The sequence below is a fragment of the Aethalodelphis obliquidens genome, unplaced genomic scaffold (genome assembly GCF_003676395.1).
Source record: "Aethalodelphis obliquidens isolate GAN/ISIS:26980383/991018 unplaced genomic scaffold, ASM367639v1 scaffold7, whole genome shotgun sequence".
Taxonomy (NCBI): Eukaryota; Metazoa; Chordata; class Mammalia; order Artiodactyla; family Delphinidae; genus Aethalodelphis; species Aethalodelphis obliquidens.
This window is the reverse complement of record NW_020837951.1, coordinates 3,838,985-3,864,793: the sequence shown is the minus strand read 5'-3', so window position 1 is coordinate 3,864,793 and position 25,809 is coordinate 3,838,985. Positions and strand designations below refer to the sequence as shown.

General features: G+C 50.6%; 1 protein-coding gene across 4 annotated transcripts in view; it reads right to left on the bottom strand.

Annotated features, from left to right (window-relative positions):
* Nucleotides 1–344: 344 nt before the first annotated feature.
* AK8 (adenylate kinase 8) overlaps nt 345–25,809 on the bottom strand; it is a 128,387-nt gene continuing 102,922 nt past the window's right edge. For 3 of the 4 annotated variants that reach the window (XM_027104439.1, XM_027104440.1, XM_027104441.1), the window contains 2 exons: nt 1,816–1,896; nt 362–693 (listed from right to left, as the gene is read on the bottom strand). In XM_027104439.1, the coding sequence (XP_026960240.1) occupies nt 456–693; nt 1,816–1,896 (319 nt within the window). In that variant the 3' untranslated portion in view covers nt 362–455. Of the gene's footprint in view, nt 694–1,815; nt 1,897–25,809 lie in introns of all 4 variants that reach the window. The other variant, XM_027104437.1, reaches the window with a different exon arrangement.

The window sequence follows — 25,809 nt, the reverse complement described above, 5'->3', positions numbered from 1 at the left end:
TCTACAGGACAGGCTGCTCTAGAGACAGCGGCTTCGGTAAACTGCATTTCCTGAGAGCACAGCATGTGCCAGGCTCCGTGCTGAGCGCTTCACCACCATCATCCCGTTTAGTCCCAAAGCAACCCCGTGAGGCAGGGACTCTTATTACCCCGTTTTAGTTGTGAGAAACGAGGGGCTCCGAGGATCGGGTGACAACCCCGGGGTGCACAGCACATTGATGCTGGAGCCACAGCGCGTCCCAGGTCTGACCCGGTCCGCAGCGCTCTGCTTGACTGCTCTCCGGGACTTTGCCTGTCCTGTGCTCCCAGACCCCCACACGAGGCAACCTTCCGGCCGCCTCACCGTCAGGACACACGAGACTGCACTCCGCACTCTTTATTGGCTGAGTTTCCAGAAGGTCGGGGGAGAAGGATTCACTTTGTTCCCCTGGGGGATGCTCCTTTGCTCTTAAGCCATCAGGGAACTTTCTTGGGCAGGGGATTAATGATCCCACTCTCTATGTATTCAAAGACCGTGTACGGGTCCTGGTCCCCGTTGAGGGTGATGGCCTGCCCATAGAACTCCTGCAGCTCAGCGGAATTCCTGTAGAACTGCTCCATTCTGAGCCTGATCTGCTCTTCAGAATCCTTTGGGCTCTGCAGGAGGCGGGCCTGGATTTCCATGGTCGGAGGTGGCTTGTACATGAGGTGGTACCTGCGAGAGGAGGGGAAGCAGGTGACCCCTGGTCCAGCTCAGAGGACAGGGCAGAAAGGGGCCCTCTGTCCTCCTGCCGAGCAAGCTGGTCACCATCACCGCCGCCACCAAACATTTGCTCTGCACCAGCTGTGTGCACACCCTCAGCTGGGTCCGGGAGCCGCAGACAGACCCAAAGCCCAGGCCCTGCCCAGGAGAGAAAAATGCAGATCAGTAATAGGACAGAATATAGTAATATACCGAGGACCAAATGCCTTTCTTTCTTTCATTCCCTTCCTTTCTTCTTTCTTCTCTTCTTCATTCCAAACGATATTTATCCGCTGCCGTGGACGCCTGGCACACATTTGCTATTGACGACGCAGTGGCAGGCAAGGCAGTTGCCTCTGGCTTTATGGAGTCCAATGGGGGATGGGACATTATAACACCAAGTGTGAGCAGAGATGACGGGAAGTACCGCCGTCACTGCTGGAGCGACCCCAGGGGCATGGCCGCGTGAAGGTCATGGTACTTGACACAGGTCAGTGAAAGGATGTCCCCCAGCAGCAAGGCGGCAGATCAGACCTATAGTTCAGGAAAATCCTGGTATTTCCTTCGAGCCCCTCCTCACTCCCTACTGAGAAACGTGGTCTGGTGACCGAGAAACAGGGCCTTGATTACTGGGAAGATGGAAGCGTCTACCTCTTTGCAATCGCAGAGACCATACATTGGATTTCAGCACCAACACAGTGATTGTACTTGGTCAGATGCGGAATAGAACTCAGGATTTACCCCCGTAGCTGTGGGAGGGCTCGAAGGTGAACTGGTTCCCGAGGGGACGTGTCTGAACAGCAACCACATCTGGGATGTACTGTGGTCACAGCAGAGGCCTGGAGCACCATTTCACCCGCTGAGCCCAGGACAGAGCTGGCGAAAATTTCAACAACTGCTGTGGAGCCCCGGACATTAATTTTCTTGCTGCTCTTCCAGGAAAAGAGGGGCCGACAGGAAGCGCAGAGGAGCTATAGCTGGGGGAACCCCCTTTCTAGAGTCTTCTGTCAGTCGTCACTGGCGTCATCCCTGGAAACATCGGTCAGCTACGTGGGGAGAGGGGGTCCCTGGCGGGGCGTGGAGCCTGGCACAAACCTTTCTCCTGTGACAGGGTCGGTTCTTCTCAGGGTCAGCCGCTCAATGATGGAATCGAATGGCACATTCAGGAAGAACACCCTACGAGGAAGAACAAGCACCATGGTCAGCTGGAGGGAACCGCAGGCTGCACTTGTCCGAGACCAGGGTGGGCAGCAGCCCCCGGGAGTGGGTGGAGCCTCGGTAGCCATCACTCAGGCTCGGGGTATCAGACTCTGGACGGTCACCTGGGAAAGATGCAGGCGCGGCCTCCCTGCCGAGGAAGCTCTCCGCACCCTGATTCAGGGACGGTGCCCAGCGCCCATCACTTCCGGGGGTAGGGGAGACTCTATGGGGGGGGGCAATCACTCAGGTGAGCTTCGGGGAGCAGATGCGCCATCCTTGTGGCAGGACAGCGTGTTCTCTGGAGTCACACAGACTTGGGTTAGAATCTCACCTCCACCATGGACCTGCTAGGCGACCTTGGGCCACTAACACAAACCCTGTCAGACTCAGTTTCCTCACCAGCAAAATGGGTGCAGTGATAGTTGCTGGTGTTGAAGATGTAAGGAAAAGAAGCATGTGACAGGCTTAGTGCAGGGCTTCCTCACTTTCTCTTTCACAGAAGAGTCCTGGACCCAAGGGAGCAGGACCCTCAAAATCAACAGTCCCAGCAGAAAAGACACAGCTCTCACTTCTGATAACTCAGGACTCCGACTGGGCCTGCCTGAGAATCCATCTCCTGAACCCCTAGTTCAAATGGTTTAATCCCTTCCCTCTTTGGCGGTGGAAGTCTTTCTTTCTTTTTACTTTTTTATTTTTATTTTTTGCAGCACGCGGGCCTCTCACTGTTGCGGCCTCTCCCGTTGCGGAGCACAGGCTCCGGACGCGCAGGCTCAGCGGCCATGGCTCACGGGCCCAGCTGCTCTGCAGCACGTGGGATCCTCCCAGACCGGGGCACGAACCCGCGTCCCCTGCATCGGCAGGCGGACTCTCAACCACTGCGCCACCAGGGAAGCCCTCCTTTTAAAACTTTTATTGGAGTATAGTTGATTTACAGTGTTGTGTTACTTTCTGCTGTGCAGCAAAATCAGTCAGTTATACATATATCTATTCTTTTTTAGATTCTTTTCCCATATAGGTCATTACAGAGTATTGAGAAGGGTTCCCTGTGCTATGCAGTAGGTCCTTATTAATTATTTATTTTATATAGAGTAGTGTGTACATGTCAGTCCCAATCTCCCAATTCATCCCACCTCTCCTTCCCCCCTTGGTAACCATCAGTTTGTTTCCTACATCTGTGACTCTATTTCTGTTTTGTAAATAAGTTCATTTGTACCATTTTTTTTAGATTCCACATACAAGAGATACAATACGATATCTGTCCTTGGGAAGCCTTTCTTTATATAAAACCTGAGGAGAGAGGCTCTCAATCAGGGCCGATGTTGCCCTGAGAAGCTATTTGGCAACATGTTTGTGGCTGTCACAACGGGGGGCGGGGGGAGTGCTACTGGCATCTAGTGGGTGGAGGCCAGGGGTACTGCTCAGCATCTCACTCTGTGTAGGACAGGCCCTACCGCAAAGCATTACCGCCCCGTGTCAGTCGGGAGGCAAATGGAACCGGTGGGAGGTGCCAGCGCTCTGGCTGGGGTCCGGCTGGGGGAAGCGGGTCGGGGTGAAGGACCAAGTGTTCTAGCTCTTCCCCACAGATCTAATCCAGGGTCTGTCTTCTGGCATCAAACCATCTCAGTTTGTTTGTTTTGTTTTTTTTTTTTGGTACGCGGGCCTCTCACTGTTGTGGCCTCTCCCGTTGCGGAGCACAGGCTCCGGACGCGCAGGCTCAGCGGCCACGGCTCACGGGCCCAGCCGCTCCGCGGCATGTGGGATCTTCCCAGACCGGGGCACAAACCCGTGTCCCCTGTATCGGCAGGCGGACTCTCAACCACTGCGCCGCCAGGGAAGCCCTCAGTTTGTTTTTAAAAAAATAAGTTCTGGAATATTCTATGGCTCACTTACGGTTTATTCATTACTCTAATTAATTCATGCCTATGTTTATTGAGTGCCTGTTGTGTGCCAGGCTCTGCAGTGAGGCCCTGTGTTTACCAGCCCATCGTATGGGACTGAGACAGGACATTTAACAAGGTTGTCATCTCGGACATCAGCATCCCATGACTGATGCAACTTCCACTGGGGACGACATCCGTGACAGCGGTAGCGGTGACAGCCTCACTGTGCACCCAACACCTTGTTCATGTCACTTCCGAGTAAGTAAATTCAGGCGAAAAGCACCTCTAAGTGTAAGAAAAACGTACTCAGCAATTTCCCACCTTCACAGGTGGGTGGGAGTCTTTTCAGGGCGGATCCTCTGTCTCCTCCTAAGTTAGTGAACAAGAAGCCTTCACCGGCATCCCAGGAATTCACCAGGTGTGTTGATCGGGCCGCCAAGAGGCCAGGCTTTAGTGGGTCCAGTGGCACATTGGTCCCCATGGGCCCTGGACCAGCCTCTTGGGCCCAGGTGCCACCCCTAGGGCCAGAGCCATGACCAGCCCCCAGCCAGTGTCCTGACACCCGGGAAGCACTCAGGAAAGGAAGGAATAAGTGAACAGGTGGCACACCATTCTAGTGCTCTATTTATATACTCTCTCTGCCTCCTGACCGACTTTCCTCCATCCCAGCCAAAGAACTCAACCAGCTGGTAGAGTTGAGAATGATGCTAAATCCCGGGGTTGGAAGGGATCAGCGTTTCCCTAATTCCCGGGGACCAGGTGCATCAGAATCCCCTTGGGAGACTGTGACTCTGCTGCATGCCAACACCCTGGCCCAGAAATGCTGATTCAGCAGACATTGGAGGGCGCCCAGTATTCCCCCCTCCCCACCACCCAGTGCCTGGAATCCGCTGCCTTGGAGAACACCTGGGCCAGGCACTCTGGAAGGTCCTGTGACCCCTGGAAATTACACACAAACTATGGAGTACGTGTGATTTTTGGGAAGGGATAGATCCATGTTTCACAACAGATTCTCAAAAGGGTCCTGGTTCTTAAAAAGGGTTAGGTGTCACCGGTCTGAGTTTCACAGGGCAATGAAGGATGTGGCCACAGCCGACGTGAGGAGGTGGCAGAGCTGGGCCGCCCCAGATGCCGCACTCTGTCTTCACACTGCTTCCTGGCGATTTTCCTGAGCCCCTCTGGGGAGCCACCCCGATGCCCACTTATCCCTATGACTTGTTTGGAGTTATCTCATCCCCGGGCTGTGGGGCTGGGCATGAGGGAGGCCCAGGTGTGGCCAATTTGAGTGCCAGCTCCTCCTGGCCACAGAAGTTGGGTCAGGGTGCAGACTGATCGAAGCCAGGCCAATGAGAGGCTGCCCCAAGGCTTGCCAGAGAGAAAGGAGCTTCACTTTTTCTGGGGCTGCTAAGCTGTTGGCACGGGAGCCTGGGGTTGCCTGGGGCCTGCACCCAGAGACAGCCTACCTGAGAATAAAGCCCACCCCGAGAGAGCAGAGAGATGGTGAGAGACAATGTTTGGGGCCCTGGATCAAGCTGTACCTAAAGCCAAACGCCCCTCAATGTTTCCCCGACATGAATACATAAATCTCTTTTGCATAAACCAGTTTGAGCTGGGTTTCCTGCAATTGTTATCCAAAGGCCATCTACTACATCTAGTCTCTCCACACCTGCTTCTGGAAAATGTGTAAATTAAAAAAAAAAAAAAGAGTCAAACATGAGCCAAATGCTCTCCTTCAAGACCAGCATCTCCCGGGCTTCCCTGGTGGCGCAGTGGTTAAGAATCCGCCTGCCAATGCAGGGGACATGGGTTCAAGCCCTGGGCCGGGAAGATCCCACATGCCGTGGAGCAACTAAGCCTGTGTGCCACAACTACTGAGCCTGCGCTCTGAAGCCTGCGAGCCACAACTACTGAAGCCCGCGCGCCTACAGCCCGTGCTCTGCAACAAGAGAGGCCACTGCAATGAGAAGCCCCCGCTGGCCGCAACTAGAGAAAGCCGTTGTGCAGCAACGAAGACCCAACGCAGCCAAAAATTTTAAAAAAGACTAGCGTCTCCCACTGACTTTCTTCTCGTTCTCTCTTTTTGCCCACACCGTTTGCTGAGGTTCACTTCTGCCCAGTTGCCAAGAAGCCCCTCGCTGGTAGCTGATGAAAGCTGCAGCCTCCCTTCCACGAAGTGAGCACAGCCTGGGGTGTGGGCGGAAGCCATGAAAACCCACCTCTTCCCCCGCACGCATTCTCGACAATGATCTCCATTCCCCACGTGCCTCGAAATAACAGCCCCCAAATAAAACATGCGAGATCAGGAGCGTCTGAACACCGGAGCACAGATGTTTCAATGTGCTTTCATCTCTTACACTCCAAACATGCCTGCCCCCCCCGCACCCCCAGAACTTGAGAAGCCCAACAGCAACACCAAAACGTGGCTGTCACCGCAGCTGGCGGCTGACGGTGCCGCTCCGGATGCCGACGCCAGTAGAAAGGGAGCCAGTTTGGAAATCCGTGATAATGGATGCTACTTCATAAACAAAGGAGCCCCCGTTGAAAGATTTTTAACCCAGCATATCAAGATCGCTTGTCGTCATTCAAGGGAATGGCTTGTGAAAGGCTGGCGAGATCAGAAGCGCAAAGGACACCAAATTGGTACTTGAAACACGTCGCTGGGAAAAGCCTCGCTGGGGAGGAGCTGTGCTTCCACGCTGGAAGCTTCTGATTAGCCAGGCTCACGGCGACCTGGTGCCACAGCCAGGTGGCGGGGAGAGCGGGGAGCCCACTCAGCTCTGCTGCCCTGTGCGTGCCCCACCTGCCGGTTTTGGGTATCATTTACAATAACAGCTAGGAAAGACAGAATGTGAAAGCAAAGAATATTCAAAGCAGGGCGCACCGGGCAGAGACACCCCTGGCATATGTGCTTGGGTTCACCAGGGCAGGGAGCTACGCCTGCCTTGGGGTTTGCAGAATTTCAGGCTGGTGGCTGCCTCAGGAGGGAGGTGGAAGGTACCTCTAATCCCTCGCCCTTCAAAGTGGGGTCCCTGGACCAGCAGCAAAAGTACCAGCCCCACCACCCACCCACTGAATCAGAGTCTAGAGGGATGTGTGTGCACATCGAGGCTGCAGAAGTGCCGCTCTGATCCCGTGTCTCCCAGATCTGCCTGGTGTTGGGGACCATCTGGAGGGCTTGTCTAAAACACAGATTCCGACCTGAGACTAACACACGATTGTAAATCGTCTATTCTTCAAAAAATAATTATTAAAAAACAAAACAAAACAAAACATTCCAGGCAGCCCTCCCAGAGCTACCAAGACAAAACCTCCACGGGAGGGGCTGCGAGACCTGTATTTGTAAGTCAGCAGCTCAGTTGATCCTCCTGCTCAGGCAGGTATGGGAAGCATGGCTGTTATCCCAGGTCTCACCTTGGCCAAACCTTGGAACCGGAAGGGGAGCTTTGAGAATACTGAGGCCTGGGGCCCACCTGTAGGGATTCTGCTATAATTGGCCCAAGGGGAGGCCTGGGAGCGGAGATTTTTAAAAGCTCCCCAAGTGATTGTTGTATGCAGCCAACTTTGAGAACCACTGCTCTGATTCAATCGCTCAGTGTACAAGATGGGGAAACTGAGTCCCAGAGAGGCGAGGGCTCACACACTGTCACCCAGGGCACTGATGACAGACAGTGAATGACAGCGGGGATCTCCTGACCCACCCCCTTTATGACCCCTCTGATCATACTGCCTGGGGCTCTGTCTGGGGAGCAAAGGAAGCCTCTTCCTCAAAGACCTTGAAGCTTACCCCCTGCTCCAGAGCTAAACTCACTGGGGACAGAGGGATAGAATTTTCTCTGGACCCATAGATAGATTTGATAAATTGAGAGATATGACATGTAATAACTGGCTTTAAGTAAATATGATGTCCAGTTCTGTCCAGAGGCAGGGGTCTGCCCTTATTAGCCTCTTGATCTCAACCAATAAGTCTCTATTCTGTGCAAAACTCCATACAAAGCACCATGATGTAACTACAATGAGATACCACTTCACACACAGCAGGGTGGTTATTATCAAAAAAACAGCAAAGGGACTTCCCTGGGTGGTCCAGTGGTTAAGACATCGTGCTCCTGAGGCAGGGGGCCTGGGTTCGATCCCTGGTCAGGGAACTAGATCCCGCACGCGCCAACGAAGGTCCCGCGTGCCGCAAACTAAGACCCGGCGCAGCCAAATAAATAAATACTTTAAAAAACAGCAAATAACAAGTGTTGGCTGGTGAGATTGTGGAGAAAGTGGAACACTTGTGCATTGCTGGTGGGAATGTAAAATGGTGCAACAAGTGATCCAGCTATTCCACCTCTGATATATACCCAAAATAAGGGAAAGCAGAAATTGGAACAGATATTTGCACACCCAAGTTCACGGCAGCATTATTCACACCAGCCAAAAGGCAGAAATAACCCAAACGTCCATCAGTGGATGACTGGATAAACAAAACGTGACATACACCCACAATGGAATATCATTCAGCCTTAGAAAGGAATGAAATCCTGACACCTGCTACAACGTGGATGAACCTTGAAGACATTACACTAAGTGAAATAATCAGACACAAAAGGGTAAGTATTATATAATGGCATTTATATGAGGTACCTAGATTAGTCAAATTCATAAAGACAGAAAGCAGAATGGTGGGGGAATTTCCTGATGGTCCAGTGGTTAGGACTCAGTGCTTTCACCGCAGGGGACCCGGGTATGATCCCTGGTGAGGAAACTAAGATCCCGCAAAGCCAAGCAGCTCCGCCAAAAAACAAAAAGAATGGTGGGAGCCAGGGGCTGGGGGGAGGGGAAATTTGGAGTTGTTGTTTAGTGGAGATGGAGTTTCAGTTTGGGAAGATGGAAAAGTGCTGGAGATGGATGGTGGTGATGGTTGCACAAGGAGAATGTACTTAGTACCACTGAACTGTACACTTAAAGGTACTTAAAATAGGGGACTCCCCTGATGGTTCAGTGGTTAAGACTCCAGGCTTCCACTGCAGGGGTGCATGGGTTCAATCCCTGATCGGGGAACTAAGAGTTCACATGCTGTACGCATGGCCAAAAAAAAAGGTTAAAATATTAAATTTATGTTATGCATATTTTCTCACAATAAAAAATAAGCACAACGGTGTGGTTAATAGACATTATGATGAAGGTAGGAGAAGGGGTGGATTTCTAGCCTTGAATAAGTTTACAATTTAATGAGGTTCTTAATATGCATATGTATACAAATAAATGGATGGACCAAAAAATATGAACCTATAATAGTACTAATTCTATACTAATTATAAGGCCAATGCTATACATACTCAGAAAATAGAAAAGGAAAGAATAGAACTTAATTAATTAGGCTGCCTTTCCCTGATACCAAAAACCAGACAAAGACACTACAAGAAAACTATAGACCAATATCCCTCATGAATACAGATGCAAAAATACTCAATAAAATATTAGCAAATTGAACCCAGCAATACGTAAAAAGAATAATACATTACAATAAATGGGGTTTAGCCTAGTAATGAAAATCTGGTTCGATATTTGAAAATCAATCAATATAACCATATTATTAGACTAAACAAGAAAACTGTATAATCATCTCAATAGATGTAGGAAAGCATTTAACACAATTTTATATCAATTCCTGATAAATATTCTAAGCAAACTAGAAATAGAAGGTAACTTCCTCCTCAGTCTAATAAAAGGTATTTACCAAAAAACTACAGCTAACATCAAGACTGAATGCTGGGCTTCCCTGGTGGCGCAGTGGTTGAGAATCCACGGGTTCAACAGGGGTTCGAGCCCTGGTCTGGGAAGATCCCACATGCCGCGGAGCAACTAGGCCCGTGAGCCACAACTACTGAGCCTGCGCGTCTGGAGCTCGTGCTCCCCAACAAGAGAGGCCGCGACAGTGAGAGGCCCGTGCACCGCCATGAAGAGTGGCCCCCACTCGCTGCAACTAGAGAAAACCCATGCATAGAAACAAAGACCCAACACAGCCAAAATAAATAAATAATTTGAAAAATAATAAATAAATAAATAAATAAAAGACTGAATGCTTTCCCCTTAACATTGGGAACACAGCAAGGACGTCCATTTTCACAACTCCTATTCAACATCTTACTGGAAGTCCTGGATAGTGCTATATATCAAGAAAAGGAAATAGCAAGCATACAAATGGAAAGGGAAGAAATAAAACTGTGTTGTTTGCAGATGACACAATCATCTAATTCAAAGCCCCAAAGAATCATCAAAAAGGTCACTATAGCTAATAAGTAGGTTTAGTGAATTCACAGACTACAAAACCAATAAACAAAATATAAACCAACTTTTCAAGACACTAGCAATAAACAACTGGAAATGGAAAATTTAAAGTACCATTTACTATAATATAAAAATTAAATACTTAGGTATAAAGCTAACAAAATATATATAAGATCTGTCTGATGAAAATTACAAAACACTGGTGAAAGAAACCAAAGACTTAAATACATATGGGGAGCTATACCATGTTCATGGACTCAGAGACTCAATAGTGTTAAAATGTCAGTCCTACTAGATCTGCAGATTCAATGCAATTCTAATCAAAATTACAAGAAAGTGTTTTGAAAATTCCACACAAGTTAATTCTCAAATTTATATGGACCGTTTTTCTGGAAAAGAATTAGAATCACTAAAACACGTTGAAAAAGCAGAGCAAATTGATTTCAAGGCTTACTACAAAGCCACAGTAGTCAAGACAGTATGAGTGTTAGTGAAAGGCTAGACACAATGGATTAAAGAGTCTGGAAGTTGACTCATACAAATATGACCAATCGCTTTTCAACAAAGCTACCAACACAATTCAATGGAGAAAGATGGTTTTTTCACCCAGTGTTGCTGGAATAATTAGACGTCCATATGCAAATAATGATAATAATAATAATAATCTTGACCCATACCTCACACCATACACAAAATTTAAATCAAAATGGATCACGAACCTAAATAGAAACCTGAAACAATTAAACTTCTGGAAGAAAATCTCTGTGACTTTGGGTTAAAGAGTTCCTACATATGACACCAAAATCATGACACATAGATTTTTAAATTGATAAATTAGATTTCATTAGAAATCTAAAAATTAAAGACTTCTGCTCTTCAGAAGACCTTAAGAAAATGAAAGAGATGCCACAGACTGGGAGAAAATAACTATGAAGTCTATACCTGATAAAGGATTTGCAACCAGAGTACATACAAATGTGAATTACACGCACAACTAATGACATAAAGGAGGACGCACAAACAGATCCCTTAGTACCTTGTGTTTCCAAATTTGATGTTCAAATTGGGAAAGTCTGGTCCAGGAAAACAGTTTCCTGAAAAAGGCTCAAACGACTCCTCCTTCCCCAGTTCCTTCAAAGCCCGGAAGGAAGGCAGCGGAATTACCCACGCTTTAAACCAAGACTCAGCCTCTGCCACGCGGAGCCCTTTTTCGGGGCTGGAGCGTAGGCAGCAGTGGCTCTCAAGCTTTGATGTAATCAAGGGGTCTTCTCTCAAAGGGGAACTTTGCCATGACTGCCACTGAAGCGAGGAAACAGAGAGAAAGGAGAGCCACCAAGAAAGAAGGCAAAGTGACACTGTACAGTAGAATGGTCTGCTCACTTTCAAAACGTGTGCCCCTGACACATCAGAGAGGTGAGGCAACATCAAAGGTATTGCAAAATAGTCCTCACATGACTGCAACAAGTGGGGCCGTTGGATAGCACAAAGCAGGAGTAACCATTGTTATGGACGCGTCAGGACAAGGCCTCCGCCTAGTCCAAGGGCAGGGAGAGGCCGCATCGTGTCTAGAGGTGACTGCATGTGGGGATGGCAGTGAGGGATGGGCAAGCTGTTAGAGGACTCTAATGGGAATGATGAACGGAGAAAGATGGTAGGACTTGGGAGAGAGTGGTTCGAGGGAACAAGTGAATTATGCACAGACTATCAAAAAAACAAAAAATAAGAACTGGGTCAGCTGCAGAAGGCTCCACACCTCTGAGTACACTGTGGGAGGAGCTGTCTGAGGACAGGGGCTGGGCTGCCTTGTCTGTGCTGCAACCTTCGTGCGGGGATGCGGGGAGGGCTGAATAAACATGCAGCGAATGAGTGGATTAGCACGTGAGGGAACCAGCTGTGATGCCAGGCAAGGCCCTACTCCATCTCACAGGGACGGCCCCGTCAGCTCTCTGGGATCGGCCCCCGGGGCCACCCAGCCACAGGTGCAGGCTGATTCCCGTCACAGAATGCGATGCTGGACAGAGTTTGGAGGCAAGGCCTCCCTGGAGACCGGAAAAGTCCCCGGCCACAGTTTTAAATTTTTTACTATGTATCTTTTTTACTCTGACAAGAGTACAATTTGAAAAGAAAAGGCCAAACATCTCAACCTCATTTTAAACCCCTGTGCAGCATGCCTCCTGCCCTCAGGTAGCCGCTGCAGGGTCCCCTCCCCGCCGGCTCCCCGCTCCTTCAGAAAACAAGGCTCCCACTGGCCATTTCTTGTTTAAAACTGTGCATAATTGATAGTGGCAAATCTACACGGCCCACCTCTAAAATCTCTCCAGGGGCAGGAAGAACAGTCTCCACGACTGTCATTAACTGGGAAATTAACGAGCACGCCTGGCGGTTCAGCACGCGCTGTGCAAAGTGCCCCGGTCCGGTGTAAGGAGAATGACCCCCAGGTTCAAATTCCTGCATAATCCGTCTCCATCTGAGAGTCCTTGAAACATTTCTGCCTCCATCACCACTGGGAAGAAAGAGAATAATTCCTCTGCACACGGCCACCCAGACACTTCCTAGATGATCATGAAATGCACATCATTGGAAGTCAGAAAGTTCTGCAAACTTTTCCCAAAGAGAAAGGCAGATGAGCTTAAGGCAAAAAAAATGACAGTGGACAAGTGGAAAGCAAGCTAGAGCTACACTCCAGGACTAGCCAGTCTCTGCCAACTCGGGGCGCCAGCTATACCAGTGGCTCTCAGACTGGACACAGGAGGACTCTAAAAATTCTGGCTTTCCCCGGGTCCAGGCAGGCCCGGTGTCCAAACTCTGGCAACACTGCCCTCTCCCCGCATCTCTCGTGCCCACAGAAGGTCAGCAAGTCAGCCATCAGTGCAGGGCAATCACCTGGGCGGGGCCAAAACGGCTCTCAGGGACCACTGGGCACCTACACTCATCACTGCCTTTCCCTCGGTCGTCCTTCAGCTCCGTGTCTGTGTTTGAGGGGGCCTGGCTCACCACCCAGCTGGTCTTCTTCTGTGTGAGAAGTTCCTGTGTGTTCCTGGAAACCCGTCTTCCCTGTGCAGTGGCCAGAAGCCACACTGCGCCTTCTATCTTGTGCTCAGAGCACCTGCACCTGGCTGCCTTGGGGTCCCTCCTGACAGTGGGAACACAGATCAACGCTGGTCAACCGTGAAGCATGCCGGCGTGGACACCAGTTCAGTCCCGAAAGGACGACTGGGCTGGTGAACATTCTGTCAGTGCCCCGTGGTCTGGCCGACACGTGGACGCTCCGTCGGATCCGCCGCTTCAAGAAAGAATTTGTGTCTCAGCTGTAAGGGGCAGGGTCAGCTGACAGCCTCCAGCTGTAAATATCTTCCAGGGACTTGAACCCTATGTTCTTTTTTTTTATTTTTTTAAACATAGCTACTGAGATATAATTCACCCCCCTAAAAGCATACAATGCAGTTCTTTTTAGTGTATTTACAGCGTGTGCAACCGTCAATGCGATATAAGTTTGGGAGATTCTCATCACCCCCAAAGGAAACCCTGTACCCGTGAGAAGGCTGTCCCCACCCCCCAGCTCCCAGCCCCTGGCAACTGCCAGTCTGCTTTCTGTCTCTGCGGATCTGCCTCATCTGGACACGTCATACAAATGGAATCACACAATGCGTGGCCCTCCAAGTCTCCGTTTAGGAAAATTAAGGAAAAAAAAAAAAAGAGGACCTCACAAGGTCATTTTAAAAGTTAATAATGCATATAAAGTGCTTAATGCATAATAACAACATAGAATATCCACGTGGCCCTACGTGCCAGGCATCCTTCATTTAGCCGAATGTTTTGAAGGTTCATCCCCATTGTAGCATGTATCAGAACTTCCTTCCCTTTTATGGCCAAATGGTGTCCCAGGGTATGGACAGACCAGATTTTGTTTATTCATGCACCGACTGATGGACCTTTTAACCCAAGCTTTTGAGCAAGGTCACATTCTTCTGGGGTGGCCCTTGGCCAGTGAATGAGCACGGACGGGTACCAGGGCCTGGCCACTTCTGCCCCACACAGCCCTCCCTCAGGAGGTCCCTGCTGGGCTGGTGGAGTCTGGGTCAGCCTGCCTCCTGATCCCATGGCTCCCCCTGCCCCATCCTGCTTCATCCCTTTTCCTGGCTCAGCTCTTACCTGCTCACAAAGCCTTTTCCACCCCATGACTGTCTCAGCCTCTGCTTCCAGGAGAACCCAACCTGCGACATGTGCCCTGAAAGGCACCAGGAGGCTTAAAGTATTCGGTCCCATTTATGTGAACACAACTTCCTGTTTGCATGCCCATCCTCCACCAGGCTATCAGCTGTGAGGCAGGGACCAGTGCATTCGTGTGGCAGTGGAGAAGAGGGGACTGGCTTGGACATGGGTTCTGAGGTCAGAAAGACCTGGGTTCAAATTCCAGCGCCACCTTCTGGCCCACTGTGGGACCAGCCATTTTTACCCTCCAAGTCTCCATATGTGAGGATTAAAAAAAAAAAAAGTACCTTGCAAAGTTATTTTAAGGATTAAATATGAAAATCCATACAAATTGCTTAGTGTGTGATGATGAAACAGAAGAGCTATGGGGCCTACATGGCAGGCAGTCTTCTAAGACTTGACCTACCTTAGGTCATAACTCCTCATTGTGACCTTACAAGGGGATTATTATTATGTCTATTATAGCATGTGAGAAAACTGAGGGACAGAGAGATTCAGCCTGCCATAGTGCCCCAGCTAGAAAGTGGCCATGATGGTTAATTTTGTATGTCAACTTGAATAGGCCATAGGGTACCCAGATATTTGGACAAACATTATTCTGGTGTATCTGTGAGAGTATTTTTGGATGAGATTAACATTTAAATTAGTGGGATACAGAAGAAATTAATACAATATTTTAAATCAACTATACTTCAATAAAATAAATTAACAAAATTAATTAGTGGAATGAATGAAGCAGATTGCCCTCCCGAATGTGGGTGGGCCTCATCCAATCAGTTGAAGGTCTAAATAGAACAAAAAGGCTGACCCTCTCCCGAGTAAGAGAGAATTCCTCCTGTCTGCTTGCTTTTGAATTGGGACATTGGCTTTCTCCTACCTTCAGATCTAGTGGGGTGGAGGTGGGATCGACAAGCTCATGTACCCCATCCTCAAGGCTCACTGGACCCCACTTCAGCCTTCCTGCCTTTTGGCCCTTCCTGGGGCTCCTGCTTTCGGACTCACCCCACAGATCTTGCAGCTTGTCAGTCTCCATAACCACATGAGCCAATTCCTTACGATGAATCTTTCTCTACATATAATACACATCCATTGGTTCTATTTCTCTGGAGAACTTTGCCTAACACAGTGGTGGAGCCAGGATGCAAACGCAGGCAGCCGGCTCCAGTGTCCGTGCAGCTGAGCACAGCACACCATCATGAATCTGCTGAAAGATGGAGGAAGGAAAGAAGGAGGGAGGGAGGTGGGGAGGGAAGAAGGAAGGGGAGAGGGAGGGAGGGGGGAGGGGGGGGGGGGGGGGGGAGGGAGGGAGGAAGGGGAGAGGGAGGGAGGAAGGGGAGAGGGAGGGAGGTCTTGGCGTCCACTGCTCAGCGCAAACCCCAAACCTCAAATCCCAAATGTGTGGCCCAGCTTTAGCTCTCTGGGCTGAGCTGCAGAGTCAGCTGGAGCCAGAGCCACCTTCCTCTACTTTAAGCAGATCAACTGGAAGGGCTGTGGGGCAGGAGATGGGCAGACGCTCTGGCAAGGGGGCCTCCACCATGTGCTCTCCTCTCAGCCGCCCTGCTACCGGGCGCGCATCCCAGGCGCTGCTCCAGGAGCAGGAATTCGCTTCAGGGACCAGAGAGCAGGGTGCGCAAAACCTGGACCCTTGGACCGCCTGGGTAACAAGTGCACTCATCTCCTTGCCGTTCCCCGGAAAAGGGAAGCCGAGGGAGGGGGAGGGGAATTAATTTCGAGGTTTCCTTTCCCAGAGCCAGTCTCCCTCAGTGACAAATGGCACATGAAGACCTGTCCTGGTGAAGAGTTACATAAGCATGTCCCGGCCACCATCCGAATCTCCACTCTTGACTTTTCCACTCTCTATTTTTGTTAATAAGGTGCTGCAGAGAAGCTTTTGCTTTAACCCTTTCCACGGCTGGAGATTTCCTCCATGAACCTCTCTAGCGAAAAGCATTTTACTTCTTGGCTTCAATTTTTAACCCTTTGCCGCTCATTAATCTCCTCCATCAGCATCATCACCTTCATTGCAAACCTTTCTATACTTACTACGTGCCAGGCACCTGCACTAATAAGCATGTTACACACGTGTGTTGTGCCATTCAGTCCAAGTAAGGTCCTGTGATCCTGCCCATCTCAAGGGTGAAAAAACTCAGGCTCCCAAGAGGTTAAGTGCTGCCTCCAGGCTGGGCTCCAGGTCCAGCTGCCTTTAGGTCGCTCTTTCACTACCTTCCTACGTGTAAAATAACATCACTTGTTCCCTGCAGCTGTTGGAACATCCCTGAAGTCTCTGGTGAGAATCAGAAAGTGGGAAAGGGACCGACCCTGAAGCAGTTTAGGAGGGGAGCGAGTGGGGTGAGGTCTACACTGTCCATGCAACCCAACCTCAAGTTTCACTGAACCCCACCTCAGACTCCTTCGGGCCAAAGTCACCACCTCGTCTGTGTCCTCCATCACCTGACCGACGGCTCCCCAGCCGCTGGGACGCCCGCCTCAGTTTGTCTCCCTGGGGACGCCGTGCACAGCTGCCTCTCAGGGTTAAAGATAAATAATGTGGATTCCAAAAGATCCTTCATCCCCAGTCGCAGCTGTCTTGCCTAAGGATTCCACCACTGTGTTTGTTAAACCCACACTTTAATTACTCCAAAATTATGTTAAAACCTTGCATAAATATTGCAGTGACATCTTCCAAAGAATTTCATTACAGCAAGTTGGGCTGCTGCCAGAGCTTCGGTTAAAAAGTAAGAGGAGAACAGACACATGCAGAAAAGATACTGTTTTCAAGATAAAAAGGCAGGGAGGTCATCCTTTGTCAGATCACCCAGGTGTCAAAGAGAAACAGACTCTCCCATTTCACAGACTGAAGGGGGAAAATGCCCTTCGGCCCTCCCACCTAATAGGTTTTACTTCTCGAAAAACCTAAATCTGATTAAATATTAATAACCAGTGGTATTAATTAAGGGGGAAAAGTCCATCAAGAGAACCCCAATATGTTTACAGTGTCCCCAGGAAACTGGGGAAATTCACAATCAAGTGTGTAAATGTTCTAAAAAAGGGTCCTGAATATTTTATGAATATTTGTCATAAAACAGAAATAATAACCACTGTGCAGAGCTATTAGAATTAATATTTATGCTGCCCGCCATGAAATATTCATGGGGACAGAGAAAGGGGGGGCCGTAAGACAAGAATTAATTTACATTGGGCTCGGTTTACCCGCTGGCTTGATGTTTAAAGACGGTTGACAAGCCTTCGGATGAATCCGCCAGTCACTTCCCGAAGCAGCCAGTGGAGTGGAGGGGGTGGGGACGGGTCCGGGCTGCTGACAGCTCACAGATTGAGTTTCTGACAGCCCTTAAAAAACCTAAACGGCCCCCCACCTTTTTTTCCTTCTTCCATTGCCCAAGGCGCTCTGTTCTGCCACCGCGCATCCGAGCTCCCCTTCCATCTGCTGAAATTAACGAATTAATGAGCGCGACCCGCTTTACAGCGGGGCCCTATGAATGTTTACAGGCGATTAAATTATAATGCGGGGCGGCTGTATAATTCATGAACCAATTAAAGGAAGTGTTAGTTGATTTGATGGGATGAGGACGTACAAAATGCATTTAACTAATGGGGAGCCACGGGCTGCGAGGGCCGGCTCCCTCTCTCTCGGATTACGCGGCTAATTGCCGCGCTTTATGGGGCTGTCACTGATAGCCATGCATATTTCATCGTTCTCAAATACTTCAATTGTGTGCGTCTGTGTCGCGGCTGTAATATGGAGAAGCCCGGCCAAACTTGGCTGTAGTTACAGCGGCCGGGCTGCGACGGAGGCTGGAAACCGGAGCCGGGGCATCGGGTGTCTCCTGCCATTAGGTGATTAAAAGGGCTCAGCGTAGGATCGCCTTTGCTTTTACTGACAATTCCGATGCTGGCTTCAGGACAGTGGCCACACCAGGGCCCTGACCCCCTTTTCTGTGGGGAAGGGGGGAGGGGAAGTCCACAGCCGCTGTATTGTTCCCAGCACGCCCACGTCTGGAGTTCAGGGGTCCCTTGGGTCACCCAGAGGGCCCAGTGTCCCCCAGGGCAGTTCACCAGGGACGCATCCTGAGCTAAGGGTTTCCTCCAGGCCCGACTTTGTCCGTCGGCACAAGGTAGCTGCTCAGGGTTTCATTATTCGCAGTTGGGGGCAAACTTGGACCCATCGTGAAGCTCTGCCATCAGCACGCTGCCGTGTGCTTGGAAGGAAATCGCAGAGAAGAGGAGGCCTATTCTGCTGCTCCGGAAGAGAGAACTCGAGTCCACGGTTCTGGGCCTGAAGGGTAGGGAGAACGCGGCCCTGCGGGCGCCTGGTTCTGAGAGACGCCACCTTCACGCCCACCATCCCGGTTCACTCTTCGAGGCCTGGGCGAGCGCCCCCCAATGCACCCCAGACCATCAGAGCTCTGCCTCAAGGGTCTGCTGCTCTCAGTAGCCTGGCCAACTGGCCGGCCTCTGAAATGGCTCCGCTCTCTCCCCTGGCTTCTAAGTCTGGATTTCACGGGCGCTAAACACACGTGCGCACATGACACACACACCCCTAAAATAAATGATTTAAAAACCCTGGGGTTCATATCTTCAATCCCCCGGCGGATGCCTGAGAAAGAATTTCTTCTGCTTCCACTTTTGGCACCCAGAGCTGGGAGGAGAGCCTGGCCAGCGGCCAGAGCTGCACTCTCAGATCAACGCTCACATGCTTTCTCCACATCCGCGCTCGAGAGCTTTGTGACCCTGGGCAAGCCCCAGGCTCTCTGGCTCCACGATGGGGATGGGGTTGAAGAGACTCAGCCCCACACTTAGGGTTGGGTCCGGCAAGTAATAACAGCCCACGTTATTTCAGCCAATATTATTATCGTGTGATATTAGAGATTCTAACTTATGCAAGGAGGGAGGCCCATCTCGCCACTTTTCTCCTCCGCAATGCACATCGTGGTCAGGGTCGGCCTCCACCCCCCAGTTGCACATGAATGCTCTGCTGTCCAGTGAAGTGACTGCTGGTCTATCAGAAGGCCCAAGGAGTCAGCAGACCCTCCTCTTACAAGCACGGGGTGTCTCTTTGACTAGATCCAGGTGGAAAGGCTGCAGGAAGCGAGGGACCACAGGTAAGAAGAGCACCCAAACGGCTGCCACTTCAAGGATGGAGGAAGGGCCAATGGCAAGCTAACAGAAAGTAAGTTAACTCGGCCTAAATTATCTCCTTGCAACCTACACTTAAAGAGCAATGGGTAGTCCAAGTGGATTTAATGCATTCTGGTTTAAAAGAAAATGAAAGTATCATTCATCTAGTGCTTACCATGGGCAACCAACTGTCCTACATATTTTGCAAACATGACCTTATATCATCTTGCGAGGTAAACAGTAGTATTCTCAGTGCACAAACGGGGAAGCTGAGGCACAGGGCAACCGACCATCTTGGTTCAGGAATTTCTTCCAAGCAAATACTTGTGTTGACATTGGTGAAGAGGCCAAGACACACTCTTAAATTTAAAACAAAAAGTTATTACATGAGCCTGTTTAACAAGAGAAGTAAATCTAGAAGGATGTACACCAAGCTAGCCATGATGTTTATTTTGGGGGGAGGGAGTGGGGCAAAAGGGGACTTTTTGCTTTATATATATCTGCTTTTTTTTTTTACAATGAGAATGTATTATTTCTACAATTAGGAAAAACGCTAATTATACAATAATAAGAAAAAGCTAATTTTTATAAAGGGAAATTATCGATGTTAAGCTAAGGACCAGCATGACGGTGCGAACGCATATGAGTGGACCAGGTTTTCTTGTGCCCACAATGTACAGAGTTATAGTTTCATGGGTCCAGGCACCAGCCTGACACCCTGACATCATCATGGAGTCAGCACGTCATTTCACAAGAGCGGGCAGACTGGAGACAGGACACCACAGATGGTGGCCACCGAGAGCCACAGTGAGATGAATCTGTGTGTAGACCACACTGCTCACCTAATCTCCCACGTGCCCAGGTGTCAGAGGGGCCAGGTGAGAAAATAGCTCAGTGCAAACCAATGCCTCTGCTTTAGGAGAATCAACTTATGTTCATTCGTTAAACAAATATTGACCCAGTCCCTCCTGTGTGCTAGTCACCCACTGTCCCAGGTACCACGGACCTAGCGTTGAACGAGCCAGACACGGTCCTGTCCTCACAAAGCTTCCAAGGTGTTCTCGTATACATACGAACAAAGATTTCCTGCTCTTGGCACTTGGGTTTGGTTCTGCTATTAAAAGATTAAAACATGTAGTATGAAAAGACCAGTTGGCAACCAACACAGAGATGAGATGCACAAGGTACTTGGCAAACATGGTTCAGGCAAGGCGGGCGAAGCACACCCTAATGTCTTAAGTGAATAATTTTCCAATGAAATGGCTGCTGTTAATCAGCTAATATTGACAGTGTTTGTTACGGGCTAAGCATGCTACAGATACAGCAAGTCCCCTACACATGAACGAGTTCCGTTCCGAGAGTTTGTAAGTCCAACAAAGTTAGCCTAGGCACCCAACTAACACAATCGGCTAGATAGTACTGTACTGTAATAGGTTTATAATACTTGTCACACAAATAACAGATAAAAAGCAAACACAAAAAATAAAGACATTTTTAATCTTACAGTACAGTACCTTGAAAAGTACAGTAGTACAGTACAACAGCTGGGATACAGGAGTGGCATCGAGTGAACAGGCAAAGAGAGTTACTAACCAGAGGAGGGAGAAGAGGTGGGAGATGGTAGAGCTGAAGGATCGTCAGCAATAGGAGACAGAGGGCGAGCTGCAATTTCACTCACGCCTGACGTTCGCATCTTTGAAAGTTCGCAACTTGAAGGTTCGTATGTAGGGGACTTACTGTATAATGTTATGTCATGGAATCTCTCCCTGTACCAGGGAGGTACAACTATTATGCCCCATTTGATGGGTGTGGGAACTGGGGCTCCAAGCAGTGAGTGAAACTCCCAAGGTCACATCCTCATTAACAGCAGACTTTTTTTTTTTAAATAAATTTATTTATTTTATTTATTTATTTTTGGCTGTGTTGGGTCTTTGCTGCCACGCGTGGGCTTTCTCTAGTTGCAGCGAGCAGGGGCTACTCTTCGTTGTCATGTGTGGGCTTCTCACTGCAGTGGCTTCTCTTGCTGCAGAGCATAGGCTCTAGGCGCATGAGCTCAGTAGTTGTGGCACGCGGGCTCAGTAGTTGTGGCTCACGGGCTCTAGAGCACAGGCTCAGTAGTTGTGGCACACGGGCCTAGTTGCTCCGCGGCATGTGGGATCCTCCTGGACCAGGGCTTGAACCCGCATCCCCTGCACTGGCAGGCGGATTCTTAACCACTGCGCCACCAGGGAAGTCCCAACAGCAGACTTTTTGAGTTCAGGTTAGTCGGACACCCCAGGCTGAGCTGTAACCATTGGGCCACAGTGCCCCTCCGGATGCTCTTGCGCAGAGCACCTCATGAACAGCTCTGGCTCCTCAGATGTCCCGTGCCTGGCATCACGCTGAGGACGTGCGGACACCACCTCCCCATTTCCATCGCCCTCCAGAGCATTTTCACTGCCTGTATTCAAAGGAGACCTGTATTCTGCTTTCTGTCTCCATCGCCCTCCAGAGCATTTTCACTACCTGTATTCAAAGGAGACCTGTATTTTGCTTTCTGTCTCCATCGCCCTCCAGAGCATTTTCACTACCTGTATTCAAAGGAGACCTGTATTCTGCTTTCTGTCTCTGTGGGCTTGCCTGGTCTGGACATTTGGTATAAGTGATCTCACATAGGGCGTGACCTTCCGTGACTGGCTCCTGTCACTCAGCATCGTGCTTTTGAGGTCAAAGTCGTTCTGAAACCAGCCCCATTTTACAGATGAGAAAATGGAGGCTCCACAGAAGGGAACTTGCCCAGGCCATGAAGCCAGTCAAGGGCAGAGCCAGGCTCTGACCGGGTCCATCTGATTCAGGAGCCCATAGCTGTACCAGCTCCGTGTCTAGGCTCTCAGTGTCCTTTAGATGATTTGTTTCAGGAGGAACCGACTGAACGTGTGCACGTGCTCAGCTCAGCTCCGGGGTGTTGGCTGCTCACAGACCCCCAGCCCCTCCACTGCCCCGGCTCCTGACTCCCCGGCCACACGGCCTCCTTGCTGCCAGGAGCACACCCTCTGCACAGGTGGCCCCTGGCCCTCGGACTCCCAGTGGCCACGGGGCCGCCCCTTTCATTGATGCAGAGCTCCGCTGAGACGTCTCTCCCCGGGCCCCAGGGGTGAGCAGGGTCCCGGCGTCTCACGCCTCCTGCTTTGTTCCCCTCAAAGCCCCCCTCCCTGGGAGACATCACAGATGCATCTGTTTGTGTTTACTCTCTGTAGGCACAGATGTGTCTGGGTTGTTCTCTGCCCTACTGTCAGCTCCTAGAACTGTGCGCAGCACACAGTAGGTGCTCAACAAACGTTTGTTGACTCAACTATGTTGTCCTCAAGAATCTCGCCCTGGGACTTCCCTGGTGGCGCAGTGGTTAAGAATCCGCCTGCCAATGCAGGGGACACGGGTTCGAGCCCTGGTCCGGGAAGATCCCACATGCCACTGAGCAACTAAGCCCGTGCGCCACAACTACTGAGACTGCGAGCCACAACTACTGAAGCCCGTGAGCCTAGAGCCTGTGCTCTGCAATAAGAGAAGCCACCGCGATGAGAAGCCTTTGCACCGCAACGAAGAGTAGCCCCCACTCGCCGCAAGAGAAAGTCTGTGCACAGCAACGAAGACCCAAGGCAGCCAAGAATAAATAAATAAATAAATTTATTAAAAAACAAAAATAGAATCTCGTCCTTTGAAGGGTGGGCTGGAGCTGAGGGCGGCTGGAAGAATCAGGGGGAGGGTAGCCACAGCCACAAGCCATAGGGACATGGCTACAAAGGCCACCACGCAGGGTGGATAGGGCTCGGCGCCTGCATGTGTCTCCTCTTATCTCCTCCACCATCTACTTCCCCTACCTTCCTCTGCATGCTGGATTCACACTCAGCTCACCTTTACTGAGTTTCCGCCGTGCACAAGCCTCTGGGGGTGGGCCAGGCCTCACCCACCCCCCGTGTCCCCCTGAACTAGCCTCTCCTCTGTCGGGCCTCCACCAGCTTCACTTCGTCCACGCATTTTTCCAAAGCAGAGGCCGCAGAGACCCTACGGGAGACACACCTCCACGGCATTCCCGACACAATTCAAAGGACTTCCCAGAATGTTCCAACTCTAGGAGATCCCCTCTGAGCTTCCATTCCAGGAAAGGTACTTTCTCTTTCTTCTCAAATGTCTAAAATATGACAGGAAGCTCATACTTGTGGGCTAGAAAGACAAAGGCTCAGATTCTACAAAGCCAAATAGACTCCACCTGGAGAATCCCAGCGCAACTCAGACCTTCCCCCGTGGGCAGCCTCCGAGAGGGGCTCCCTGGGGCCCCGTCCCCTCCTGAATCTGCACCCAACTTCAGTGACTAATGGAAGTTGGGTAGAAGCTGAACCCTGAACTTCATTGATCGAAACCGGAGGAAACTTCCATTTGGGGGATGAAGGACGCCTGTGCTGGGAGGCCTTGATCAAAGCACAGCCCCGAGGTTTGGCACTGGCAGTGCCAGGAGAAGACGCCCCTGATCGCCTACTGAGGAGAAACCCAGGGTTAAACTGTTTATCTGGTTACACTCCTGGGTTAAACTTCTTAAGTGAACCTACCTATGAGGTGAAACCTGAGTCTCCAGTTAAAGCTTTTCCACATCCTTGGCTGCGGACACAGGTCTGCAACTTGAAACTTCTGGGTTTCGATAGTTGCCTAGGAATTGTATCTATTATTCGAGCCCAGAAGCCTACGGGCTCTGGAGTCATCTACCCCAAGGGCATCTCCCTGCAATAATCCTGTGTCTGTGTTGGGGCACAGCCGCTCTCAAAGGAGAGCTGTGCGGCCACTAGCACAGGGGCCGGGAGAGTGTTTGTGAACAGGGATTCACGACACATTAAGTGCAAGAAAAGGATGGGATACAATGTATGTAGTTAAAACCCTGTTTTTGTAGCATATCCCTGAAAATGTCAGAATATGCATGCAATATCAAAATGGTAACAATGATTGTCTCTGGGTATTGGAAATATTCTTACTTAGCTACACACTTAGCTAGCTGTTCCACAAACAAATGGATTCCCTGTGTAATAAAATGTTTGAAATATACAGACAAGACCCCCAGGCGACCCATAGCTCCCAGGGGCCTCCCCTGGCCTTGCCCTGGCTTATGAAGGGCTGGGTCTCAGGCTCATCCTTAGGTTTTGCAGCGTCCCTGCTACGCCCTACCCCCGCCCCAAGATGAGCTGCCCTGGAACCTGCCTGCATGGCTCTTCCTTCCCTCTCCCCACCGCTGGCTCCTTTTCGTTCAAGTCTTGGCTGAAACAGCCCCTCCTCAGAGGCGCCTTCCCCTTAGAACCTGCCACGTCGCCCTTCTCCACCCCACTCAGCAGTTCACCTCCCCCTGGGGCACTCTGTCCTGGCACACATTTCCCCTTTGCTTGTTTGTGTGGTGTGTGTCTCTGCCCATGGGAATGTTTTGTTCACTGCTGTAGCCCCAGGGTCTGGGACAGGGCCTGGCAAAGATCAGCCCATAATAAACACACATGGAACGGACAGATCAACGCGTGGGTGCTTTCCTTATTAGTAGGAAAGGCAGCTGCCCAACTGGGCTCTGAGTCGAGCGCTCTGCCCAGGAAATCACACGGCATTCCCACGGGAGAGGAGCCAGTCTTACTCTTGGCCTCTTTCAGTGACGACGAGTCAACCGTTCAGAGAGGCAAGGTCACCACCAAAGTCACCCTTCAACGAGCATTCACGTCCTGGGGCTCTTCATCTTGCCCCTCCATTGCCAAGACGCCCACCGGAGGGGATAGGCCTGGCCCCAAGGGTGGGGCCCTGGAATATCTATCGGGGAAGGGCTTGGGGCAGTGGCCTGGTTAGAAGTGATGCATGGGACGTGTCTGCAGAGTCTCGTGCTGCTTAGATGATGGGTGGGAGCTCATGGGGGGAGGGCGCTGAAGCCCTCCTGGACTCTCCCCCCAGGTGAGAGTCCTTCCCTATCCTCGGTAGGGAAGGGCCCGCTTAGCTCCAGGACATACTAGTTTCCTTGTAGGGGACTGGAGGTCATCCCCCTGAGGTGGCCCCCTTCCCCCGCCTGCGGGGGTGGAACAGGCACCTTCACGTGGCGGGGCCCTGGCGACCACAGGAGATAAATGCTCTCACGGCCCATCCCTGCAGCCTCCTGGGGTGGCACTACGGTGACAGTGGGTCGGCAGGTGGCAAGCACAAAGATGTCCTGCCAGCTCTGAATTAAGAACTACTAGCACCTCCATTCTTCGATGCAGAAAAGGGGCCTGGAGGAGAAATAACTGGCCTCAGTTAGTGCAGCTCAGAAGGGGCCGGCCCTTCGCTGTCACTCCACGGGGCCTCTCCCTCAAGCTGCAGGCCGACCTTGAGAATCCACTCAGCGCAGCACAAACTC